At 42.2% G+C, this 19,041-nt stretch overlaps 1 protein-coding gene across 2 annotated transcripts in view; it reads right to left on the reverse strand.

Moving 5' to 3' along the window:
- The window catches only part of DEPTOR (DEP domain containing MTOR interacting protein), a 137,192-nt gene that overhangs the window by 36,370 nt on the left and 81,781 nt on the right, over positions 1–19,041 (reverse strand). The window contains exons 5-7 of one of the 2 annotated variants that reach the window (XM_030304582.2): positions 8,357–8,542; positions 6,073–6,207; positions 460–530 (exon numbers count right to left, since the gene is read on the reverse strand). In XM_030304582.2, coding sequence (XP_030160442.1) covers positions 460–530; positions 6,073–6,207; positions 8,357–8,542 — 392 coding nt within the window. The remainder of the gene's footprint in view (positions 1–459; positions 531–6,072; positions 6,208–8,356; positions 8,543–19,041) is intronic. The other variant, XM_030304583.2, reaches the window with a different exon arrangement.

The raw sequence follows: 19,041 nt of genomic DNA on the forward strand, positions 1-19,041 counted from the left end.
CCAAAATCCTGTGCTTGTTTATATAACTCAAGACATGCTTAGCATCGTCAGAAGCAACATTCCTTATGGCAGAACAAACTGTCTCTTGGTTTTCTTTTTTCCCCTAAAGACTCCTCTAATATCTTAAATGATTGTTAGGATTAACTGCAACACAGAAGGGATTATTGGCATGATTTGCACCACCATTCGCCTTAAAGTCTGTAATTATATTAGACTAAGTAATGGAAATTTTTTCTTTAGGCCTCAGCAAAAGGAGTTTAAAATGCTGTATGAATCATAACTCATGTCAGGTCCTAATGCATTTTAGTGCCTAAGGGTCAAGAAAATCCATTGTTATAATTATGCCCCAAAACAAAAGGAAAATTAGAAGGTTTTCAATTCTGTCCCTCAGCTACACATTCAGACACTGACATGCTGACATGGCACGAGCAGGAGAAAAAACCCAGATGATGAGCCTACCGTGAATGTCTTCCTTGCATATGGAGCCCCGGGAGTCAGGAGTTCCTCTGAAGTTACGGGTCTCTTCAACACTGTAAGACAGACACAAGGTCAAGGTGCAAACCCTTCTGGTCCCTTGATCATTCATTCAGCAGATATTTACTGATTGCCTCATCTATGACCATCACTGAGCACATGTGGCAAAGATCCCTGCCTCACAGTTTATACTCTGGCTGAATACAGACAAAATATTAGCAAACGTGAAAAACCCTAAGCCTAACTTACAGAACCACAGAAAGAAGAAACAGCACAGGGTGAAGGGAAGCCAGATGCCAACGGTGGGGATAAGGAGTGGGATGCTATTTTTCTATAAAGAGAAAGTTTTCAGGGCCCTGAGTGGCTCAGTTGGTTGAGCGACCGACTTCGACTCAGGTCATGATCTCATGGCTCATGAGTTCGAAGCCCGCATAGTTCTCTCAGTACAGAGCCCACTTTGGATCCTCTGTCCCCCTTCCTCTGCCCCTCCCCCACTTGCAAATGCTCTTTCTCTCTCAAAAATAAATAAATTAAAAAAAAAAAGAAAAGGTTTTCTAGTTCTCACATTTCTTTCTTTGGAATCCTGATACGTATTCAACAGGTCAAAGTTAAGAGAAAAATCTGCCTCTAGCAGTCTGATAGCCACGTTTCAAGAGCTAACCCCACACAACATACTGCACACAACCACTCACCCAAGCTTCACTTATTTTCTGATCAATATCCAGGCTGCGTGTACACATTCACTGCCTTTTTCCCTCAGTAGTGATATTAGAGAAATGTTCCACATATGCAGCATGTGCTAGGTACTATGCCAGAGACTTCAAATATATTATGTCATTTAATCATCACGAGTACTGTTTAGTTAGGCTCTTTATTGTCCCTATTTTATTAGGCTCTTGGTTGTCCCTATTTTATTCGTGGGAAAACATGAGTTTAGAAAAGTTAAATAGCTTCGGGATGCCTGGGTGGCTCATTGGGTTAAGCATCTGACTCTTGATTTTGCCTCAGGTCATGACTGCACAGTTAATGAGATCTGGCCCTGCATTGGGCTCCATGCTGACAGCACAGAGCCTGCTTGGGATCCTGTCTCTGTCTCTGTCTCTCTCTGCCCTTCCCCTCCTGTGCGCTCTCTCTTTCTTTCAAAAATAAACTTTAAAAAATGTTTAAAAGAAAGAAAAGTTAAATAGCTTGGTTCAAGGTCTCAACCTAATTAGCAGAATCAGGATTCCAACTCAGGCATTAGATGCCAGCACCCATCAGCCACAGTACAATATGGTTCCTCCCATGCTCTGCCCTCTCTGTAAGCAGAAGAAAGGACTCAAAATCTCTGGAAGGTAGTAATGTGTTGTCCTCCTCAGACATCTGTTCTTATCAGCTGACTGCTGTTGCCCACCAAGGCAGCAAAGACAGCAGCCAATTCTGGACTTGCTGGCTGCCTAAAAACCTGCCAATATGGTGGTCCCTTCTTACCTACGGGGATACGTTCCAAGATCCCCAGTGGGTGCCTGAAACCGTGGACAGTACTGAACCCTACATATACTACTTTTTTTCCTATACATACATACCTATGATAAAGCTTAATTTATAAATTAGTCGCAGTAAGAGATCAGTACCAATAACTAGCAATAAAATAGAACAATTATAATAATACATGGTAATAAAAGTCATGTGAAGTAGTCTGTCTCTCAAAATATCGTATTGTCCTGTACTCACCCTTCCTGTGATGATGTGAGATCATAAAATGCTTATGTGATGAGACAAAGTAAGGTAAGTGACAGAGCCTGAGGCCACTATTGACCTTCTGACACTGTATTAGAAGGAGGATCATCCGTTTCTGGGTTGCGGTTGACTTGGGTGACTGACCCCACGGAAAGGGAAAAGAGGGACCATGTAATGAACTTCTCCAACCATCCTGTGCTCATTAAGCACTGGAGAGGGGACTGCTTCGGTGGTCTAGAAAAGCCAGCGAATGGGGAGCCGGGGACCATACTAATCCAGTTATTCAGAGATCATGAACTTGGGTATCACAAAGAAACTGGAGGGGCCATGGCCAGGCCCCTAACCCAGCGAAGTGTGAGCCTCCAATTCCCTTTGCCGGCAGCACTCAGAGGTCAGATGTCAGTCCCAGAACACGTGCGCAGCAGAAAAAGAAAAGGCAGCATGGGGTGAGACCCAGATGAGCCACCAGGTAGTCTGGCCCTAACGAACACCCTCTCAGTTAAAGGCAATGACATGCTTCTTGTTGAGATGACAGGTGGCCAGATGCTTACTTTTGCTTTCAGGTAGCTCATAAAAGAGAAAATGAATTTATGTTCCCCCCCAAAAAGAGGGAGTAGGTCAAAACCAAGAAAAGAACCTCTTAGATAAACAGGATGTAAGAGAAGAGGTCCCTGGTTGAGGACTGAGACCTTTCAATTCCCTGTCACACAATTCTCTCCCTACCCAAGATAATCCTGTCTGGGTGAATGAATTCGGGTATAGAAATCACACGTACTGTAATATCTGACAGTAGTGACCACCTACCTTAATACACATTCTCTTTCCTGTTACTTAGATATAACTGACATATAAAATTATATTAGTTTCAGGTTTTAACATAATTATTCAATATATGTATATGTTTTGTGCAGTGATCACCACAATAAGTCTAGTTAACACCCCTCACCTCACATAGCTACAACATTCTTTTCTTGTGATGAGAACTTTTAAGATTTATCTTCTTAGCAACTTTCAAATACACAACACAGTACGATTATCTATAGTGACCATGCTGTATATTACACCCCCGGGACTTATTTATTTTATTTTTAAAGCTTTATTTATTTATTTAGAGAGAGAGAGAGAGAGAGAGAGAGAGAGAGCAAGAACAGAAGAGGGGCAGACAGAGAGAATCCCAAACAGGCTCTGCATGGTCAGCGCAGAGCCTGATGCGGGTCTCGAACTCACAAACCGCCAGATCATGATGTGAGTCAAGACCAAGAGTCCGAGGCTTAACCGACTGAGCCACCCAGGAGCCCCAGGACTTGTTTATTTTATAACTGGAAGTTTGTACCATTTGACCACCCTCACCCATTCCTCTGGCAACAATCAATCTGTTCTCTGTGTAAGTTTGTTTTTCTTCTTTTTAGATTCCACATATTAGTGAGACCACATATTTGTCTGTTTCACTTATTTCACATAGCATAATGCCCTCAAATTCCATCCATGGTGTTGCGAACAGCAGGATTTCCTTCTTCTTATGGCTGAGTAATATTCCATTGTGTATAAATACACCTCATTTTCTTTATGCATTCATCGATCAATGGACCCTTAGTTTGTTTCCATGTCTTGGCTATTGTAAATAATGCTGCAAGGAACATGGGGTGCAGATAACATTTTGAGTAACTTCCTTTCCTTTGGATAAGTACCCAGAAATGGAATGGCTAGATCATATGGTAGTTCTATTTTTAATTTTTTGAGGAGCCCCATACTGTTTCCCATGGTGGCTGCATCAGTTTGCATTCCCAGCAACAGTGCATGAGAGTCCCTCTTCCTCCACACCCTTGCCAGCACTTGTTATCTTTTGTCTTTTTGATAATAGCCATTCTAACAGGTGTGAGATGATATTTTATCATGGTTTTGAATCACACTATACTGTAATATTTGATCACTATACCAATAAAATAAAATAAATTATAAATAAAAGTATTTATTTTAATACACTTTCTCCTTCTTCTGTTGAAAAAAGATAGAAACCCTGAAGCCCAGGGAATTATGTGTTAGCTTTCTCTTTCTGAATCCTTGGGAAGTTATTTACTCATCACAAGGACACCAATTATGGTAATATCTCTAGTACTTTTTTTTTTTTTTTTTTTGGTCTGGTTTAGGGCTTTTATACATAGTTCTAAAAAATACATCCAGATATAAATATAATGATTAATTTTAAATGCCTTACTGTGAAGGTCTGTTTATCTGCTTGAGAAAAATAATCACACATAAGCTCACTGTACCTTGGGAACCCTCTTAAGAGTGAGGGAGAAGCTTGTCAGAATATAGGTAAGAGGTAGGACTTACAAACCACAAAACAATAGAGACAACCACAGCAGAGTCCCAGAAAAGGCAACCTGACCTTTCTTTGCTGCCTGCTTATCAGTAAACGTTTCCCTTTGTGACTAGGCATAAGGAGAAAGAGGAAACAATACAAACCCACCTCAGGGAATGCAGATGTGTAGTTCATTTAAGCAATTAACACTCTGTTCTCATTCTACTATTGTATGCAGTGGAAAGCATGCAAAATGGCTTTAGCATAGCTGACCCCTTCCGGAAGCTGAATTCTTTTGCTTCTAACTTTAGATACACCTATCAGATTTCGATCAGGGCTTCAAAAAGCCTAGTTCTAAGAATATAGCCCTCCTTTCTCATTCTGCCTTATCACCAGTGTTTCATTAATTGAAAACCTGGTAGCATATGGGTGCTCAATGATTTCCAGCCAGAGTCAGTGTGGAAACAAGTTTCTTCATTCATTTGCTGCAGGTTACAACTCTATTCTTTAGCTAATCCTCCAGAACGCAGCAAAACGTTAGATTAAGTAAAATACCACTTGCCTAACAGAGTTTTCTCTTAAAACCCTTTGAACAACATCTATTGGTCCTTATTCTAACACATGCTCCCCGGCCCCAAAGAGAGGATACGTTCACTGAGGGAACCGGTCATGACCTTCCATCTTTGTACCCCCAAATCTGGCGATGAGGGAACAAGAGCAAAAGGAATGAATTCCCTTCCCTGAAGGTGATATACTGAACTGAGGGTGAACAGGGCACTGAACAAATGGAGTCGGGGGTGTTTTCAAGGCAGTGATTATTACCATCAGAGACCACGCAATCTAATCCTAGGAAAGAGGTGGGTAACAGACTTTGAGAAGGTGGTCGTATCTGTGAGTTACAGGTTCCTGTGGGCTGAAGAACTGATTGGGTCAAGGAGGAATTGTGTCTAAGCACAAGCTCATCGACAATCTTTGTACCTAGATTTTTTTTTTCCTGGAATGTAAAGGCCATGCAGTTTGATCAGTAGATTTTGAAACTGCAAGGCACCAAGAGTCATTTCTGGGGATAGTTGGGTTTTGCACAGATCTGTGCTTCTTCCTTGGGGGTGCTAAGGACCCAAAGACCTCTGCATCTGTTCAAACTCTCTTCAGGACCGAGGGGCATCTCCCAGCTGATACCTTCAACTGTCTTTGGAACGACCTCTGAAGACAGCTGCCTTGCCCACGGTCAGGCCCTCCTCCCGGGGCAGCCAACATCAAATGACTGGTTAACATGAGGGTTTAACAGAGTTGAGTCCCAATTTGGGACAATTGTGAAGGGCCATCCCACCTCCAGGGCTCCCCTTGGGGTCAGTGCAGCCTTCCCTGACGCTACACTGCAGCCCGATTCTCCCTGTGCCCACATCCACGTGCTTCCCTTCCTCTCGACAGGCCTTGGCTCCACGAGCATGCTGTCACAAGATTCCCACGCACTAGCCTCCCCCGTCTGAGAATCTGCTTCCGGGGAACGCAGCCCGCACGTGTCCCAAGTGCCCCACAGCCCCAGCCAGAAACGGGGCTGCCTTTCGGCCACTCACCGGACTTGGGGTTGCAGAGCACAGGGGGGCTGCTGCTGAGGGTGGGGCTGCTGCTAAAGTAGCCACTGCTGCCACAGCTGCTCATGCTGCTTCTCCGCACCGCAGACACGATCTTGATCTCCTTGCTGGGGCTGACTGTGCGGGCCAGAAACACACAGTCAGGAGGGCGGCGGCCATGAGACACAGGGGTTTTCAGCCATGAGACACAGCAGGCGCGTCACGCGTGCCAGAAAAAGGCACCCTGGCCTCGGAGTCAGAGGAGCAAGAATCCGACTTGCAGCCTTCCACTCGCTAATAGCATCACCTGGGGCCACTCGCCTCAGTTCTCTGAGCCTCAATTTCCCCAGCTGTGAAGTGGGTATAATGCAACACGATCGGTACAAGGAGTGGGTTATATAATATACGTGAAAGTACGCAGCCATATAAAACGTTATTTCAAGAAGGACCGAGCCCATCCATGCTAGGCAGTCCCTGGAAGGGGGTAAATTAACTGCTGGCTATACACTTAATGGATTAACAGTAATAATAAATGCCTCCCGATCTAATAGCAAGTCATGAATCACCCAGAGCTGTGGAAGGAGGAGATTAACACACATTAACATTTCGGCTTTGGAAGTGTATGTGAGGCAGCAGTTTTGTGATCTGATCTGGTTCTCTTTGCCACAGAGCCGGTGGCTCTCAACAGGGAGAGGAGAAGGTGTGTGTTCAAACGAAAGAAGCCGTAGGTAGAGAGCATCCCGCTTAGCGCCTGGAACATGGAAAGCACAAAATAACTACTGGCTTTTATGGTGACCATGGCCACTATATCCTCTTTCTCATCAGTGTCACTTTTCGGGTCTATTGGGTCCACAAGAAACCGGCAAACCTTAGCGCTAGTAAGAACGTGAACAGGTACTCGGCATTTGCGGGAGACTGCGACCTGCGACCCTGAGGAACACGTGATGTGTGTGTGCACACACCTGACCCTCTAGTGCTTACTCTCTCCTCTTGCTTCATTCTTTCTTCCACCCTGGCTGTGTCCGAGGAGCTCCAGGGCGAGGGAGATTGGGGAGGAGAGAGCAGAAATAGAGAGAGTTAAGACAGAACCGGTGTGAGATCCAGCTCTGTCCACCACTTTCTAATGGTGTGACCTTGGGTAAGCCCCTCCATTGTTCCAAGCCTCAGTTTCTCCATGCATAAAATGGGGATAAGAAAAGTCCTTTCTCTTTAGGATGTTGTGAGAATTAATAAAATTCAGGCACATAAGCCTAGCTCAGTGCCAGGGGCACAGAAAGGACTCGATATAGCTACAAGTACTCTTGCACCTCCCACAAATAACCACATTTTCAAGACACACATTTTCATTGTGCCCCGAGTTTCAGGTGAAGCCCAGAATTTCCAAACCTTAGGACAACCAGTTCCTTGAGTCAATGCCAAGTTTTCAGAGGAGTTGAAGATATCCCTTTAAGTACCCCTCTTCTTCAAATGACACATCAAGTTAACCTTTTCCGGACGAGTGGGGTTATCTTTGTGAACATCTGTCAGCATCATTTCTGTCAAGGTTCATTGTAAATATGGGACTGTTTGACCTTCCATGTAACGTCCAAGGCTTTACGAGCTCCTCTGTTTGCTTTTCACAATTTTTCTTTGTTCTGGGTCACCCCTTCCTGACAGGTTGACAATCAGTTGCCTTTGACTTGTCTATGCCCTCAGAAGTCTTTATTTACCATTAAAGCACACAGTTTTTCAGTGCTGTGATTTAGAAAACTGGATAATTAATGACATATAAGAACTGTTTATCAATGAAAAGCAAGTAAGGCAAAATGAGAGGTTAAGAGGTCTTGTATAATGTAAATACTTATTTTATAAAACGATCTTCATGACATCTAAGTTGACAGCCCAGGAACAATTTGGTAATGCTGGGTTTCCCTGCCCCCCACCCCATACTTCTTGGTTATGAATAAATAAAAATGTGCTGGAGAGGGGCGCCTGGGTGGCGCAGTCGGTTAAGCGTCCGACTTCAGCCAGGTCACGATCTCGCGGTCCGTGAGTTCGAGCCCCGCGTCGGGCTCTGGGCTGATGGCTCAGAGCCTGGAGCCTGTTTCCGATTCCTGTGTCTCCCTCTCTCTCTGCCCCTCCCCCGTTCATGCTCTGTCTCTCTCTGTCCCAAAAATAAATAAACGTTGAAAAAAAAAATTAAAAAAAAAATGTGCTGGAGAAACTAATTTCACAATGCTGAGTTACTACCCTAATACTTCTCAAAAGACAAATGCATGTGATCAGTTACATGGTGAAACTGACATACCGGACATAAAACTGGTGGATTTCCGATTGTCGTGGCTCTGCTTCCTCAGGCAGAAGGGACTGTCGTGAGTTTCCTGGGAAGAGGGGGACTTCTCATTGAGCAGCTCCATCAGTCTGCGCCTCCGCCGGAAGTTCATTCTGAACTGGTAGAGAAGGTTGCTGTCCACAAATGGGTGCTTGTTGGACACTGAGGAGAAAGAACAGACAAGCATGACTGGCATCCTGGCCACTGAGCACTGCAGCCAGAAGATTCCACCCAATGGGGACAAAAGTCTTAAGAAAGAGTTTAATTCTACAGATGCCGCCATGAGCTTGTAATCCACACATGGTCCCAAATTCCTTCTGTACCGTGCACTTTAGAAATTTACTAATCAATTCCTCCAGGGGAGCTCTGCCTGATCTCAACCCTGATCTAAGTCAGACTCTTCCTGGTGTTGCCCCAGCCCCTACTGAACCTCCCTCCATCTGAGCACTTACCACACTGCACCTGCATTATCCATTCACTTCCCTGCCTTTCCCACTCAACTCTAGGCTCTCTGGGGCAGTGATCACGGCTTCATTTAGCCCTGTGTCCCCAGTACGCAGCAAAGTGCTAGTCCCATAGCAACACATCCAATTACTTTTTAACTTTTTTATTTGGAAATAATTAAAGACTCAGGGAGTTGCAAAAATAATAGAGACTCCATACCGTTTGTTTGCTTGTTTGTTTTGGTGGTGGGGAGAGCACATCTTTTTCTCCCAACTAAGTCACTCTGCTTAAGGGCCCAGACCGTTAATCATTCCGGCATCTTGAAATCCTAGACTACCATGTGTTTGGCTCAGAGTAGGTACTCCATAAAAGGCTGGAAGTGAATAGTCTGTGACAGGTAGATAAGCAGCATATCCAGAACACAACCTAACTTTAAACTGTTTAGCGGCTAGTCTATACCACTTCCCCCTAAACCAATCTGTGGGCTCGTGGTATGACCGTGCTGGGTCAGCAAATGCAAGCTTGGGGTGTAGCTGTATTTATTGTGCACACTTGTTATGAGTAATTCTTCTGGTTACATGGATATCAGAATCTCAAAAAGGTGGGTCCCTATTAAGAGAGTCCACTGCCAACGTTTAACTTAATGATTCATATGGGTGTTTCACACTCTTCAAATGGTGATAAACTAGTCACTTTGGTGAAGTGAATGATGTTGGCCCCAAAGACAAATATACTTAATTCAGGGGTAGTTCTGCATGTTCTTAATAAATAATGCATCCTTGGATTTGGGAGATGCTGAATGCATCCTGAACCAAGAGATAAGCCAATTACACTTTGATATGATATCTACACAAAGTGGTTCTTTTTTGGATAGTCAAATTTTTATAGAAATTTACTACATCACTACATTCGAAAATACTATAATAAAATTTTGTAGGTAAGTTATTTATTTCTGGCAGACTTTTCTGAGTTTATTAAGATTCTTTGAATCCTCAAGTTGACCTTGGCAACAGTATCTTAAATTACAACCTGAAAATACACAGTTCTATATACATCTATTGACATCTACTGTTTTCTCTTTGGACTGTGAATTATATGAAACATTAGCCCTGCTAATAAATAAATCCAGAAAAAAATTCTGAATCCAAACAAATTCCATAATGGCTAAAAGTACCTTAGAAAGTATTTTTTTAGTGTTTATTTATTTTTGAGAGAGACAGAGAGATAGAACATGAGTGGGGGAGGGGCAGAGAGAGAGGGAGACACAGGATCCAAAGCAGGTTCTAGGATCTGAGCTGTTAGCATACAGCCTGACGTGGGACTCAAACCCATGGACCATGAGATCACCTCCTGAGCTGAAGTCAGATGCTTAACGGACTGAGCCACCCTGGTGCCCCTAAAAAGTGTTTTTAATTGAAGCGGAAATATGACTATCAATTTAATCTCCTCAGGCTTTAAATACTGACCAAGGGTTAAAGTCATACCCATTCTCCATTCTCCACCTCCCCAGATCTCCACTACCTATGGCTCAGAGGATAAACTGAGCACCTAAGATAAGATAAAAGGGTTAAATTTAAATAATCCTTATTCATCACATTCTCTCTCCAATAGTGTAAATGACCTTAACCGTGACCAAATCACAGAAAAGAAAAATTGGATTCGATAGTAGACCATACCTGTTTAACATAATGCAAGCAGATTGTAAGAACTCAAACAATTATACATTTATTATTTCATAACCACTGTTGTTTTTAAAGTTACCAGCATGTACTGATGATATATTGCCATTTGGCTTCTGGGAATTCAATTTTATGATGCACCATATTTAACACCCCACTGCAAGTTTCAAGGACTTATTTGGATTTTAGTGTGTGAGGAGCAGCCACACTGTGAACTGAGTATCTCCATGTGTTCATCCCCCAGCTGTGTGGCTGGCATAGCTGGAGTCCAATTCTCCTCTCAGAATAGAAAAATGACAATTGCATGTGTCACTCGCATTGTTTTCAATGAATTATGCTGCTTCTAAAAGGGTTCTTTTTCTCTCTCTCTTATTAAAAGTTTAATGACATGAACACTGAATACCGCGCACTTGCTTTGTTTGTGAGTGTAGCCTTAGGTATAAAACAGATAATCATAGTTACAAAAGCTTAAAGAGCACAGGTAGAAGCCATACTATAGCATCAACCAGTCACACAAGGCATCATTCATGTATCCGACAATGTGAGCACCTGCTAAGTGGCACACGCTATCCCAGCCATCTATCTTAGCGTGGTGACTGCAATGCGACACCTGTTCTGTTCATCCTTTCAAGCCCATACCCTGTTTCAAATAATAACAAAACAAGTAAGCTGGGACTTTACTCAACATTTTCTTATGCCGAATAACTTCTAGAAATGAGTAGCATGCAATAAAAAGCAATTGTTCTAGAATCCGATGACGTCAGTTTTGATCCCAGTTCACCAACTTGACTGGCAGAGTGATTTGGGCAGTTTATTAAACATTTTAAGTTTGTACGGCTTTGCTGTGAAGAAGAAATGGAATAACTGGTGTGAGAGATTCGGAATGTCATCTGGAATCTACTGAAATCTAGTGGTTTAAATCTTCTTGTTCTTAGACTCATAAAGATTGACTGCAGTCTTTGGTCATTTAAGTTTCTGCACAGAACCTGTTTCTTCTGCCTTTTCTGCCCTTCTTTCGAAGAACACTTCACCCATCTCCCACACACAGGTCTGTCACCTTTTCACTCATGAAAAATACGGAATCTTAACCAGATATCCAGATCTAGATTGGCAACTATCCCAATGGGAGATGTTTAAATCTCAGAAGAGACAAAAACAAGAAGTAGGGAGTGAGTTAAGACACAGGACGTTTTAGGAAGTAACTAGATGAAGAAAGCCATTTTTATAGCCATAAATTACATACGTAGAGTCTCAAGAAATACACAATGGCTAAATGACATATAGTTCGTATTCTGGAAAGAAAAAGGAATTGGTTCTCTCCATACTTTAACATGACATTCTCTATATTAAATACAAAACCATTTGCTACATAGGAGTCTTGCTTTTTGCTAAACACAGAAGAAATTACCTAAACTATGGGGGAAAAATTAAAGGGAAGGAAAGACAAATCAATTGGCAGACTGTGACTGGTGTCTCTAAATCTGGAGACTGTTCCAGTCCTTCACTTCTCAGATCTCAACACTATACGGGACTTTTATTTAGAGTAAATGTGGTGTCACGAACAATTCAATAAACTTCATTCTTTGCTCCTTGAGAATATGAAGCTGTAAACAGGAATAAGTAAGAAGAGAGAATATTCAAAGTGAACATTCAAGATCTAGTATTATTATGGGAAAAGATAGGATTCAGTAGGTAGAGAGGGAAAGGATAGGACCTGAGGTCCCTGGGTGGGGAAAAACACCTATTTTGGAACAATGCTGGGAGTGTCTGACCACAGCAAACCCCCTCAGGGGTAAGGTTCATCTTAAGAATGTAACAGACACCACTTCTCCCCCTCAGGTTCCTCTCAGGAATTTGAAAAAAAGACCTAACTAAAAATAACTAGTAGACCATTAAAGTATGACCTACAAGGAAGGTATGGCCATAGACCACCCCTCATATAATGGAATCGAGCCCATCAGGAATGGACAACTCAGCACCCAGAGCTATCAAGCCAATAAGGGTAGGACCTGTGAAGGAACAAGGGGGAAGGGTTGGGGTGCTGACCAGAACCTTGGAAAACAAAGACCCTTGCCTATTGCCATGAGCATTCACTTTCAGAGGTTCCCCCCTCAGTACAGAGAGCTTTCATACCCTGATCTTATACTCTAATAAACTTTTGCCTACTGCTCATTATATTTTGCATCCACCTCTTTATTCTTCAAAGCAGTGAGACCACAAATCCTGGGTATTGAGGTAAAAAAAAAAATAATAATCCTGCAATATTCTGGTTGTGCTCTTATAATTACAGTTGTAATTAAAAAGTGATAATTATTGACTCATTCAATTTATATTCCTGGGACTTATGAAGACTTCCCTTTTATACTGGTGGCATTCCCAAAGGACTTGACTTGGCTTGGTATCAAAATAGATATAAAACAGGAGAAAAAGCAGCCACAGCCAGAAAGCTAAAGCCATTAAATACAAGAGGGTCTAATTGCTTATGAAAGCGGGGGTTCTAGAAGCACTAAGCTCACAATGTTGTTGATATTTGGTAAGAGAAAATAGATCCTGATTCACAGTGTGCCTTTACTTTTCAGAAAGCATGAAGGAAATGGCATGTAATCTACCAAAATAACAAAGTGACATAGTTGACTTTTTGTGGATAATGTGGCTATGTTTTTCTCTTATAAGTTGTTAGGATGACTTTAACAAACACAAAGAGATTTTTAAAAGTGATTATCGGGACACCTGGGTGGCTCAGTTGGGTAAGTGTCCAATTCTTGATTTTGGCTCAAGTCATGATCTCTCGATTCATGACTTGGAGCCCCGTATCAGGCTCTGCACTCTCAGCGTGGGGCTGCTGGGGATTCTCTCTCTCTCTCTCTCTCTCTCTCTCTCTCTCTGCTTCCTCCACTCATTCTCTCTCTTTCTGAAAATAAACTTTTTTAAAAAAAGTGATTATCTACAAGAGGGGAAATTGGCTTCTACTCTACTGACACATATAATCTAAGGATGAATATAAACATTTATCATCTTGAAACCTACAAACTCAGCTGAATATAGAAGACATTTTAAGCTACTTATCTAGTTGAAGGGAGGAAGGTCACATACTTTCATCTATCCTTGAAATGTCTGCTGGCAAATGACCTAACACAACAGGCATCGTGAAGTAAGTGAACTGAATCCGGCCGTGTGATAAGGGGAGATGGACGGGAGTGAGGGGAGAGTATGCACAGACACCAACTGCTCCCCGGATGCACTTCATCAAATCTTTTTATAGGATGGTCTCGGGGCACCTGGGTAGCTCAGTTAGTTAAGCATCTGACTCTTGATTTCAGCTCAGGTCATGATCTCATGGTTCGTGGGTTCAAGCCCCGTGTCGGGCTCTGCATTAACACTGTGGAGTTAGTGCAGAGCTGTTAGTGCAGAGCCTGCTTGGGATATTCTCTCTCTCCCTCTCTCTCTCTCTCTCTCTCTCTGCCCCTCTCCTGTGCCCTCTCTCTCTCACTCACACACAAAATAAATAAATAAACAACAACAACAAAATAAAGGGTGGTCTTGGATCTGGGATCACGTAAGCAATTTAGCAGTGTAAAAAGAGGGCTTAAGCAGAGGGGAGATAAGGATAATGGCTGTCGAGGTTAAGAAGAAAGATCAGCAAGGATGAGGATGGGGGGACCATACTACACATGTAAACTGGTGTCAAACCTAAAAGGTCTTCAAGGTCACCTGAAAGAGAGGAAACCCTCACCAGCTGCCTGACTGGCATCTTCATCATCATCGTCCTCCACAGTGGCACAGGTGGGTGTGGCTCACCCTTCCCCCAGGGTACAGTGGTGGGTGAAAGATCATTCTGGGCCATCAGGGCTGTCACTCTATCCCACTCCTCACCTGCTTTCTTACCTCATACATCCCTGTACCTCCTCCCCAAAGGACCACTTAGCACCTGCAGACCTTGCCTAACAGTATTGACAAACCTCAAGGATAAACAGATGGCTGATCTAGTCCTCAGACTTAGCACTTCTAAAAGGCTAATCAGTTCTCTGTATGAAAATATTGCACCCTCTCTGCCAATAAGACCAAGGCTTTCTGCTGTTTCACGCATCCAGGGAAGTCTTTGCACGCTTTGGTCTCCCTGCTCTTGCTAATACACAGTCCTTCAGACTAGTCCTTCAGAGTCCAAGCATCTCAGGTCACTTAGTATATTGCAGATTTTACAGACAGACTGTCAAGACTAAAAAAAAAAAAAAATACTAATATAATGCTTTTTATTAATGTGTTTGGTGGAAAACCAGAACTGAGAATGAAATACAACAGAAGGTCAAAGCTATTTTTTTTTTAATCTGAGATATACTGAAGGCTGTAGCCACCCATCTCAAACCATCCTAAAGGGGATGCAGGAGTTGAAAGAGCCCTGCTTCCCAAAGGAGCAAAAGTCCTTGATTCAAGAACATTGAGCAATTGTATTTAAGTGCCTATGCCATGTAAGGACAGTGCTAGGTGCCTGGAATATAAAACTCTTCAAAAGGCAATAACAACAGTGAGTCAGAGAACTAAAATAATTACTTCCTGAGCACTGACAACAGTAATAAGAGGATATGAAAACAGGAAATTGGTTTTAGAGTATAAAGTCCTATTAGCTGACAATACTAAAACAAAACACAGTCACAAAGCCAGAACCCAATTACACCAATTTAATTGATTGAAAGGAGGTGAGGAACCAGGATCAAAGTGAGTCTAGTAAAGATGGCAGAAAAGAAGAAAATCAAAACATAGTATTGTGATTGTGTAGGTTTCTGCAGCCTCCATGTCTTACAGCCAGAAATGTAAAGGTAATAAACAGATGGCAGGTCAAAGTATGTTTTATTCTTCACTATGCATCATTAAATAATAGCCAGGTGCCTTCCAAGGACTAGAACCTTTGTTAGTGACAAAACTCAGAACAAAGGGTATGTTTTTCAGAGACTAAATCATACCAAGAGCACAAAGAGGTCTAAAACCAAATTTATTTTGTCCAGGAAATGGAGTATCTCACATACAAAAGTCAATGAAAAAACTCTGTAACTCTGTTCTAGATCTTTTGGGCTTCTTGGAGTAAATCCAAAGGCCTAATGAAAGCACCTCAGTGTTGATTTATTTCACATGTATACATTCATCACGGAGTGTGTATAACATACTGTGTAAGGCCAGCATGGATGAAGCCATCACACTTATATTAAGCTCTACCCCACCAAGGCATCTGATGCTGAGAATATTGATAACAATAATGAGAGTAAGAATCGGCTAGCATTTGTTGAGTGACACTCTGTGCCAGGTCCTATGCTTAATAGCACATGCATGATTATATCATTCAGTTCTCATAGCAGCACTATGGGAGAGCTATTATGATTATTCCCATTTTACAGATGAGAAAACAGGATTACACAAGGTAAACTTACCCAAGGTTCCATAGTTATTAACTGGAAGGTCCAAGACAGAAACACTGACAGGTTGACTCTGGAACCCCATCTTGTAATCTCCTGGCTAGACTGTCTCCCAACCAAAGATATAACAATGCCAAATGAGGAAGTGAATAAGCTTACAAACACACACACACACACACACACACACACACACACACACACACACACAAAACAGAATTTGCTTTTCTCTCATTTATTCCTGTCTATAGTTTACAGAAGGCAATTTGGATGGGCAGATTTCCACAAAACTCTTCACCAGGCCAAAACATTTATTACCTTGGAATTGCTTATTGAAAGAACAGAACGATGACGGTCTCAGATGGCCCTGGGTTGAACACCAGCTTCACTCTGTTGTATTGTTTTGTTTTGTTTTTAAATGATGAACTGCATTGTATTTGTCCAAATTATACAGATGATTTTTTTCACTTTCCATTTTACTCAGCCTGAGAAAACACTGGCAGAATCCTCAAGATTATTCATCTTTGATACTCATGTTTTGTTCAGTGCTGAATGCCTAGTCTTTACTAAGTTACTTAACTGCCCTGAGCTTCAATTATATTCATCTGTAATATGAGTTGAAGAACTAATTGCATAACATAGGTAAAAAAGCCCATTATAGTTTCTGGTCCTTACAGGCACTCCATTAATGTTGGCCATGTGTGGGTCTCCTTGAGGGCCCAAGGTATCAGTACCCAAAAGATACCTTTCCAAGGTATAAGACTTTGCAGACATCACCCATGTAGGGGAAGAATCTGGAAGCAACTTTAGGTGTTCTGGAAGAAAAGGAGGCATCCAACCTACACCAGATCAATTCAGCTGGGCCAACAACATGGAGAAGGATATCCAGTGTGATGCTAGAGGTACCCAGGAACCATGGCAGGTGAAAACCCACCAAAGCCCGATTCCCAGATGGCATTTTTTTTTTTTTGGTGGCCATGGTGCTGAGTTTCTTTCTTTTTTTTAGTTTAATTTTCTTAATTTACATCCAAATTAGCATTTAGTGCAACAATGATTTCAGGAGTAGGTTCCTTAATGCCCCTTACCATTTAGCCCATCCCCCTTCTACAACCCCTCTAGTAACCCTCTGTTCTCCATATTTAAGAGTCTCTTATGTTTTGTCCCCCTCCCTGTTTTCATATTATTTTTGCTTCCCTTCCTTATGTTCATTTGTTCTGTGTCTTAAAGTCCTCATATGAGTGAAGCCATATGATATTTGTCTTTCTCTGACTAATTTCGCTTAGCATAATATCCTCTAGTTCCATCCACGTAGTTGCAAATGGCAAGATTTCATTCTTTTTGATTTCCACATAATACTCCATTGTATATATATACCACATCTTCTTTATCCATTCATCCATCGATGGACATTTGGGCTCTTTCCGTACTTTGGCTATTGTTGGTAGTGCTGCCATAAACATCGAGGTGCATGTGTCCCTTCGAAACAGCATACTTGTATCCCTTGGATAAATACCTACTAGTGCAATTGCTGGGTCGTAGGTAGTTCTATTTTAATTTTTTGAGAAATCTCCATACTGGTTTCCAGAGTGGCTGCACCAGCTTGCATTACCACCGACAATGCAAGAGATCCTCTTTCTCCGCATCCTCGCCAACACCTGTTGTTTCCTGAGTTGTTAATGTTAGCCATTCTGACAGGTGTGAGGTGGTATCTCATTGTGGTTTTGATTTGTATTTCCCTGATGATGAGAGATGTTGAGCATTTTTTCATGTGTCGGTTGCCCATCTGGATGTCTTCTTTGGAGAAGTGTCTATTCATGTCTTTTGCCCATTTCTTCACTGGATTATTTGTTTTTTTTTTTGGGTGTTGAGTTTGATAAGTTCTTTATAGATTTTGGATACTAACCCTTTATCTGATATGTTGTTTGCAAATATCTTCTCCCATTCTGTCGGTTGCCTTTTAGTTTTGCTGCTTGTTTCCTTCACTGTGCAGAAGCTTTTTATTTTGATGAGGTCCCAGTAGTTCATTTTTGCTTTTGTTTCCTTTGCCTGTGGAGATGTGTTGAGTAAGAAGTTGCTGCGGCCAAGATCAAAGAGGTTTTTGCCTGCTTTCTCCTTGAGGATTTTCATGGCTTCCTATCTTACATTTAGGTCTTTCATCCATTTTGAGTTTGTTTTTGTGTGGTCCAGGTTCATTCTTCTGCATGTCGCTGTCCAGTTTTCCCAGCCCCACTTGCTGAAAAGACTGTCTTTATTCCATTGGATATTCTTTCCTGCTTTGTCAAAAATCAGTTGGCCGTACGTTTGTGGGTCCATTTCTGGGTTCCCTATTCTGTTCTATTGATCTGAGTGTCTGTCGTTATGCCACCCAGATGGCAATTTCTAACTCTTCCCAGAAAGGTTACCACAGAACGTGCTGTAACTTTACTGTAGAGCAATTTATCAGTCTGCTCCTACCAGACTGAAGAGTATGGTACATTCAAAATAGGAAAAAGAAGATATTCAAAAAAGAAAGAAATCAGTGGTGAGATTTAGGTTGTTTTTTTTTTTTTTTTTTTAAAAACTGTCTTGGGGCGCCTGGGTGGCGCAGTCGGTTAAGCGTCCGACTTCAGCCAGGTCACGATCTCGCGGTCCGGGAGTTCGAGCCCCGCGTCGGGCTCTGGGCTGATGGCTCAGAGCCTGGAGCCTGTTTCCGATTCTGTGTCTCCCTCTCTCTCTGCCCCTCCCCCGTTCATGCTCTGTCTCTCTCTGTCCCAAAAATAAATAAACGTTGAAAAAAAAATAAAAAAAAAAAAAACAAACTGTCTTCCTATATTTTCTATATCATTTATATCTGTATTCACCTTTTCTTATACCAAAAAGGGATATAGATATTGGAAAATCCTTGCCTACTTTTTAAAAGATAAACTTGATATTTTGAAATCATTTTAGATTCATAGAAAGGCAGCAAAACATAACACAGACAATTCCCATTCACCCCAGAAGCCCCCTAATGTTAAGATAATCATGGTGCGGGGCGCCTGGGTGGCGCAGTCGGTTAAGCGTCCGACTTCAGCCAGGTCACGATCTCGCGGTCCGTGAGTTCGAGCCCCGCGTCAGGCTCTGGGCGGATGGCTCGGAGCCTGGAGCCTGTTTCTGA

This window comes from Lynx canadensis, chromosome F2, assembly GCF_007474595.2.
Source record: "Lynx canadensis isolate LIC74 chromosome F2, mLynCan4.pri.v2, whole genome shotgun sequence".
NCBI lineage: Eukaryota > Metazoa > Chordata > Mammalia > Carnivora > Felidae > Lynx > Lynx canadensis.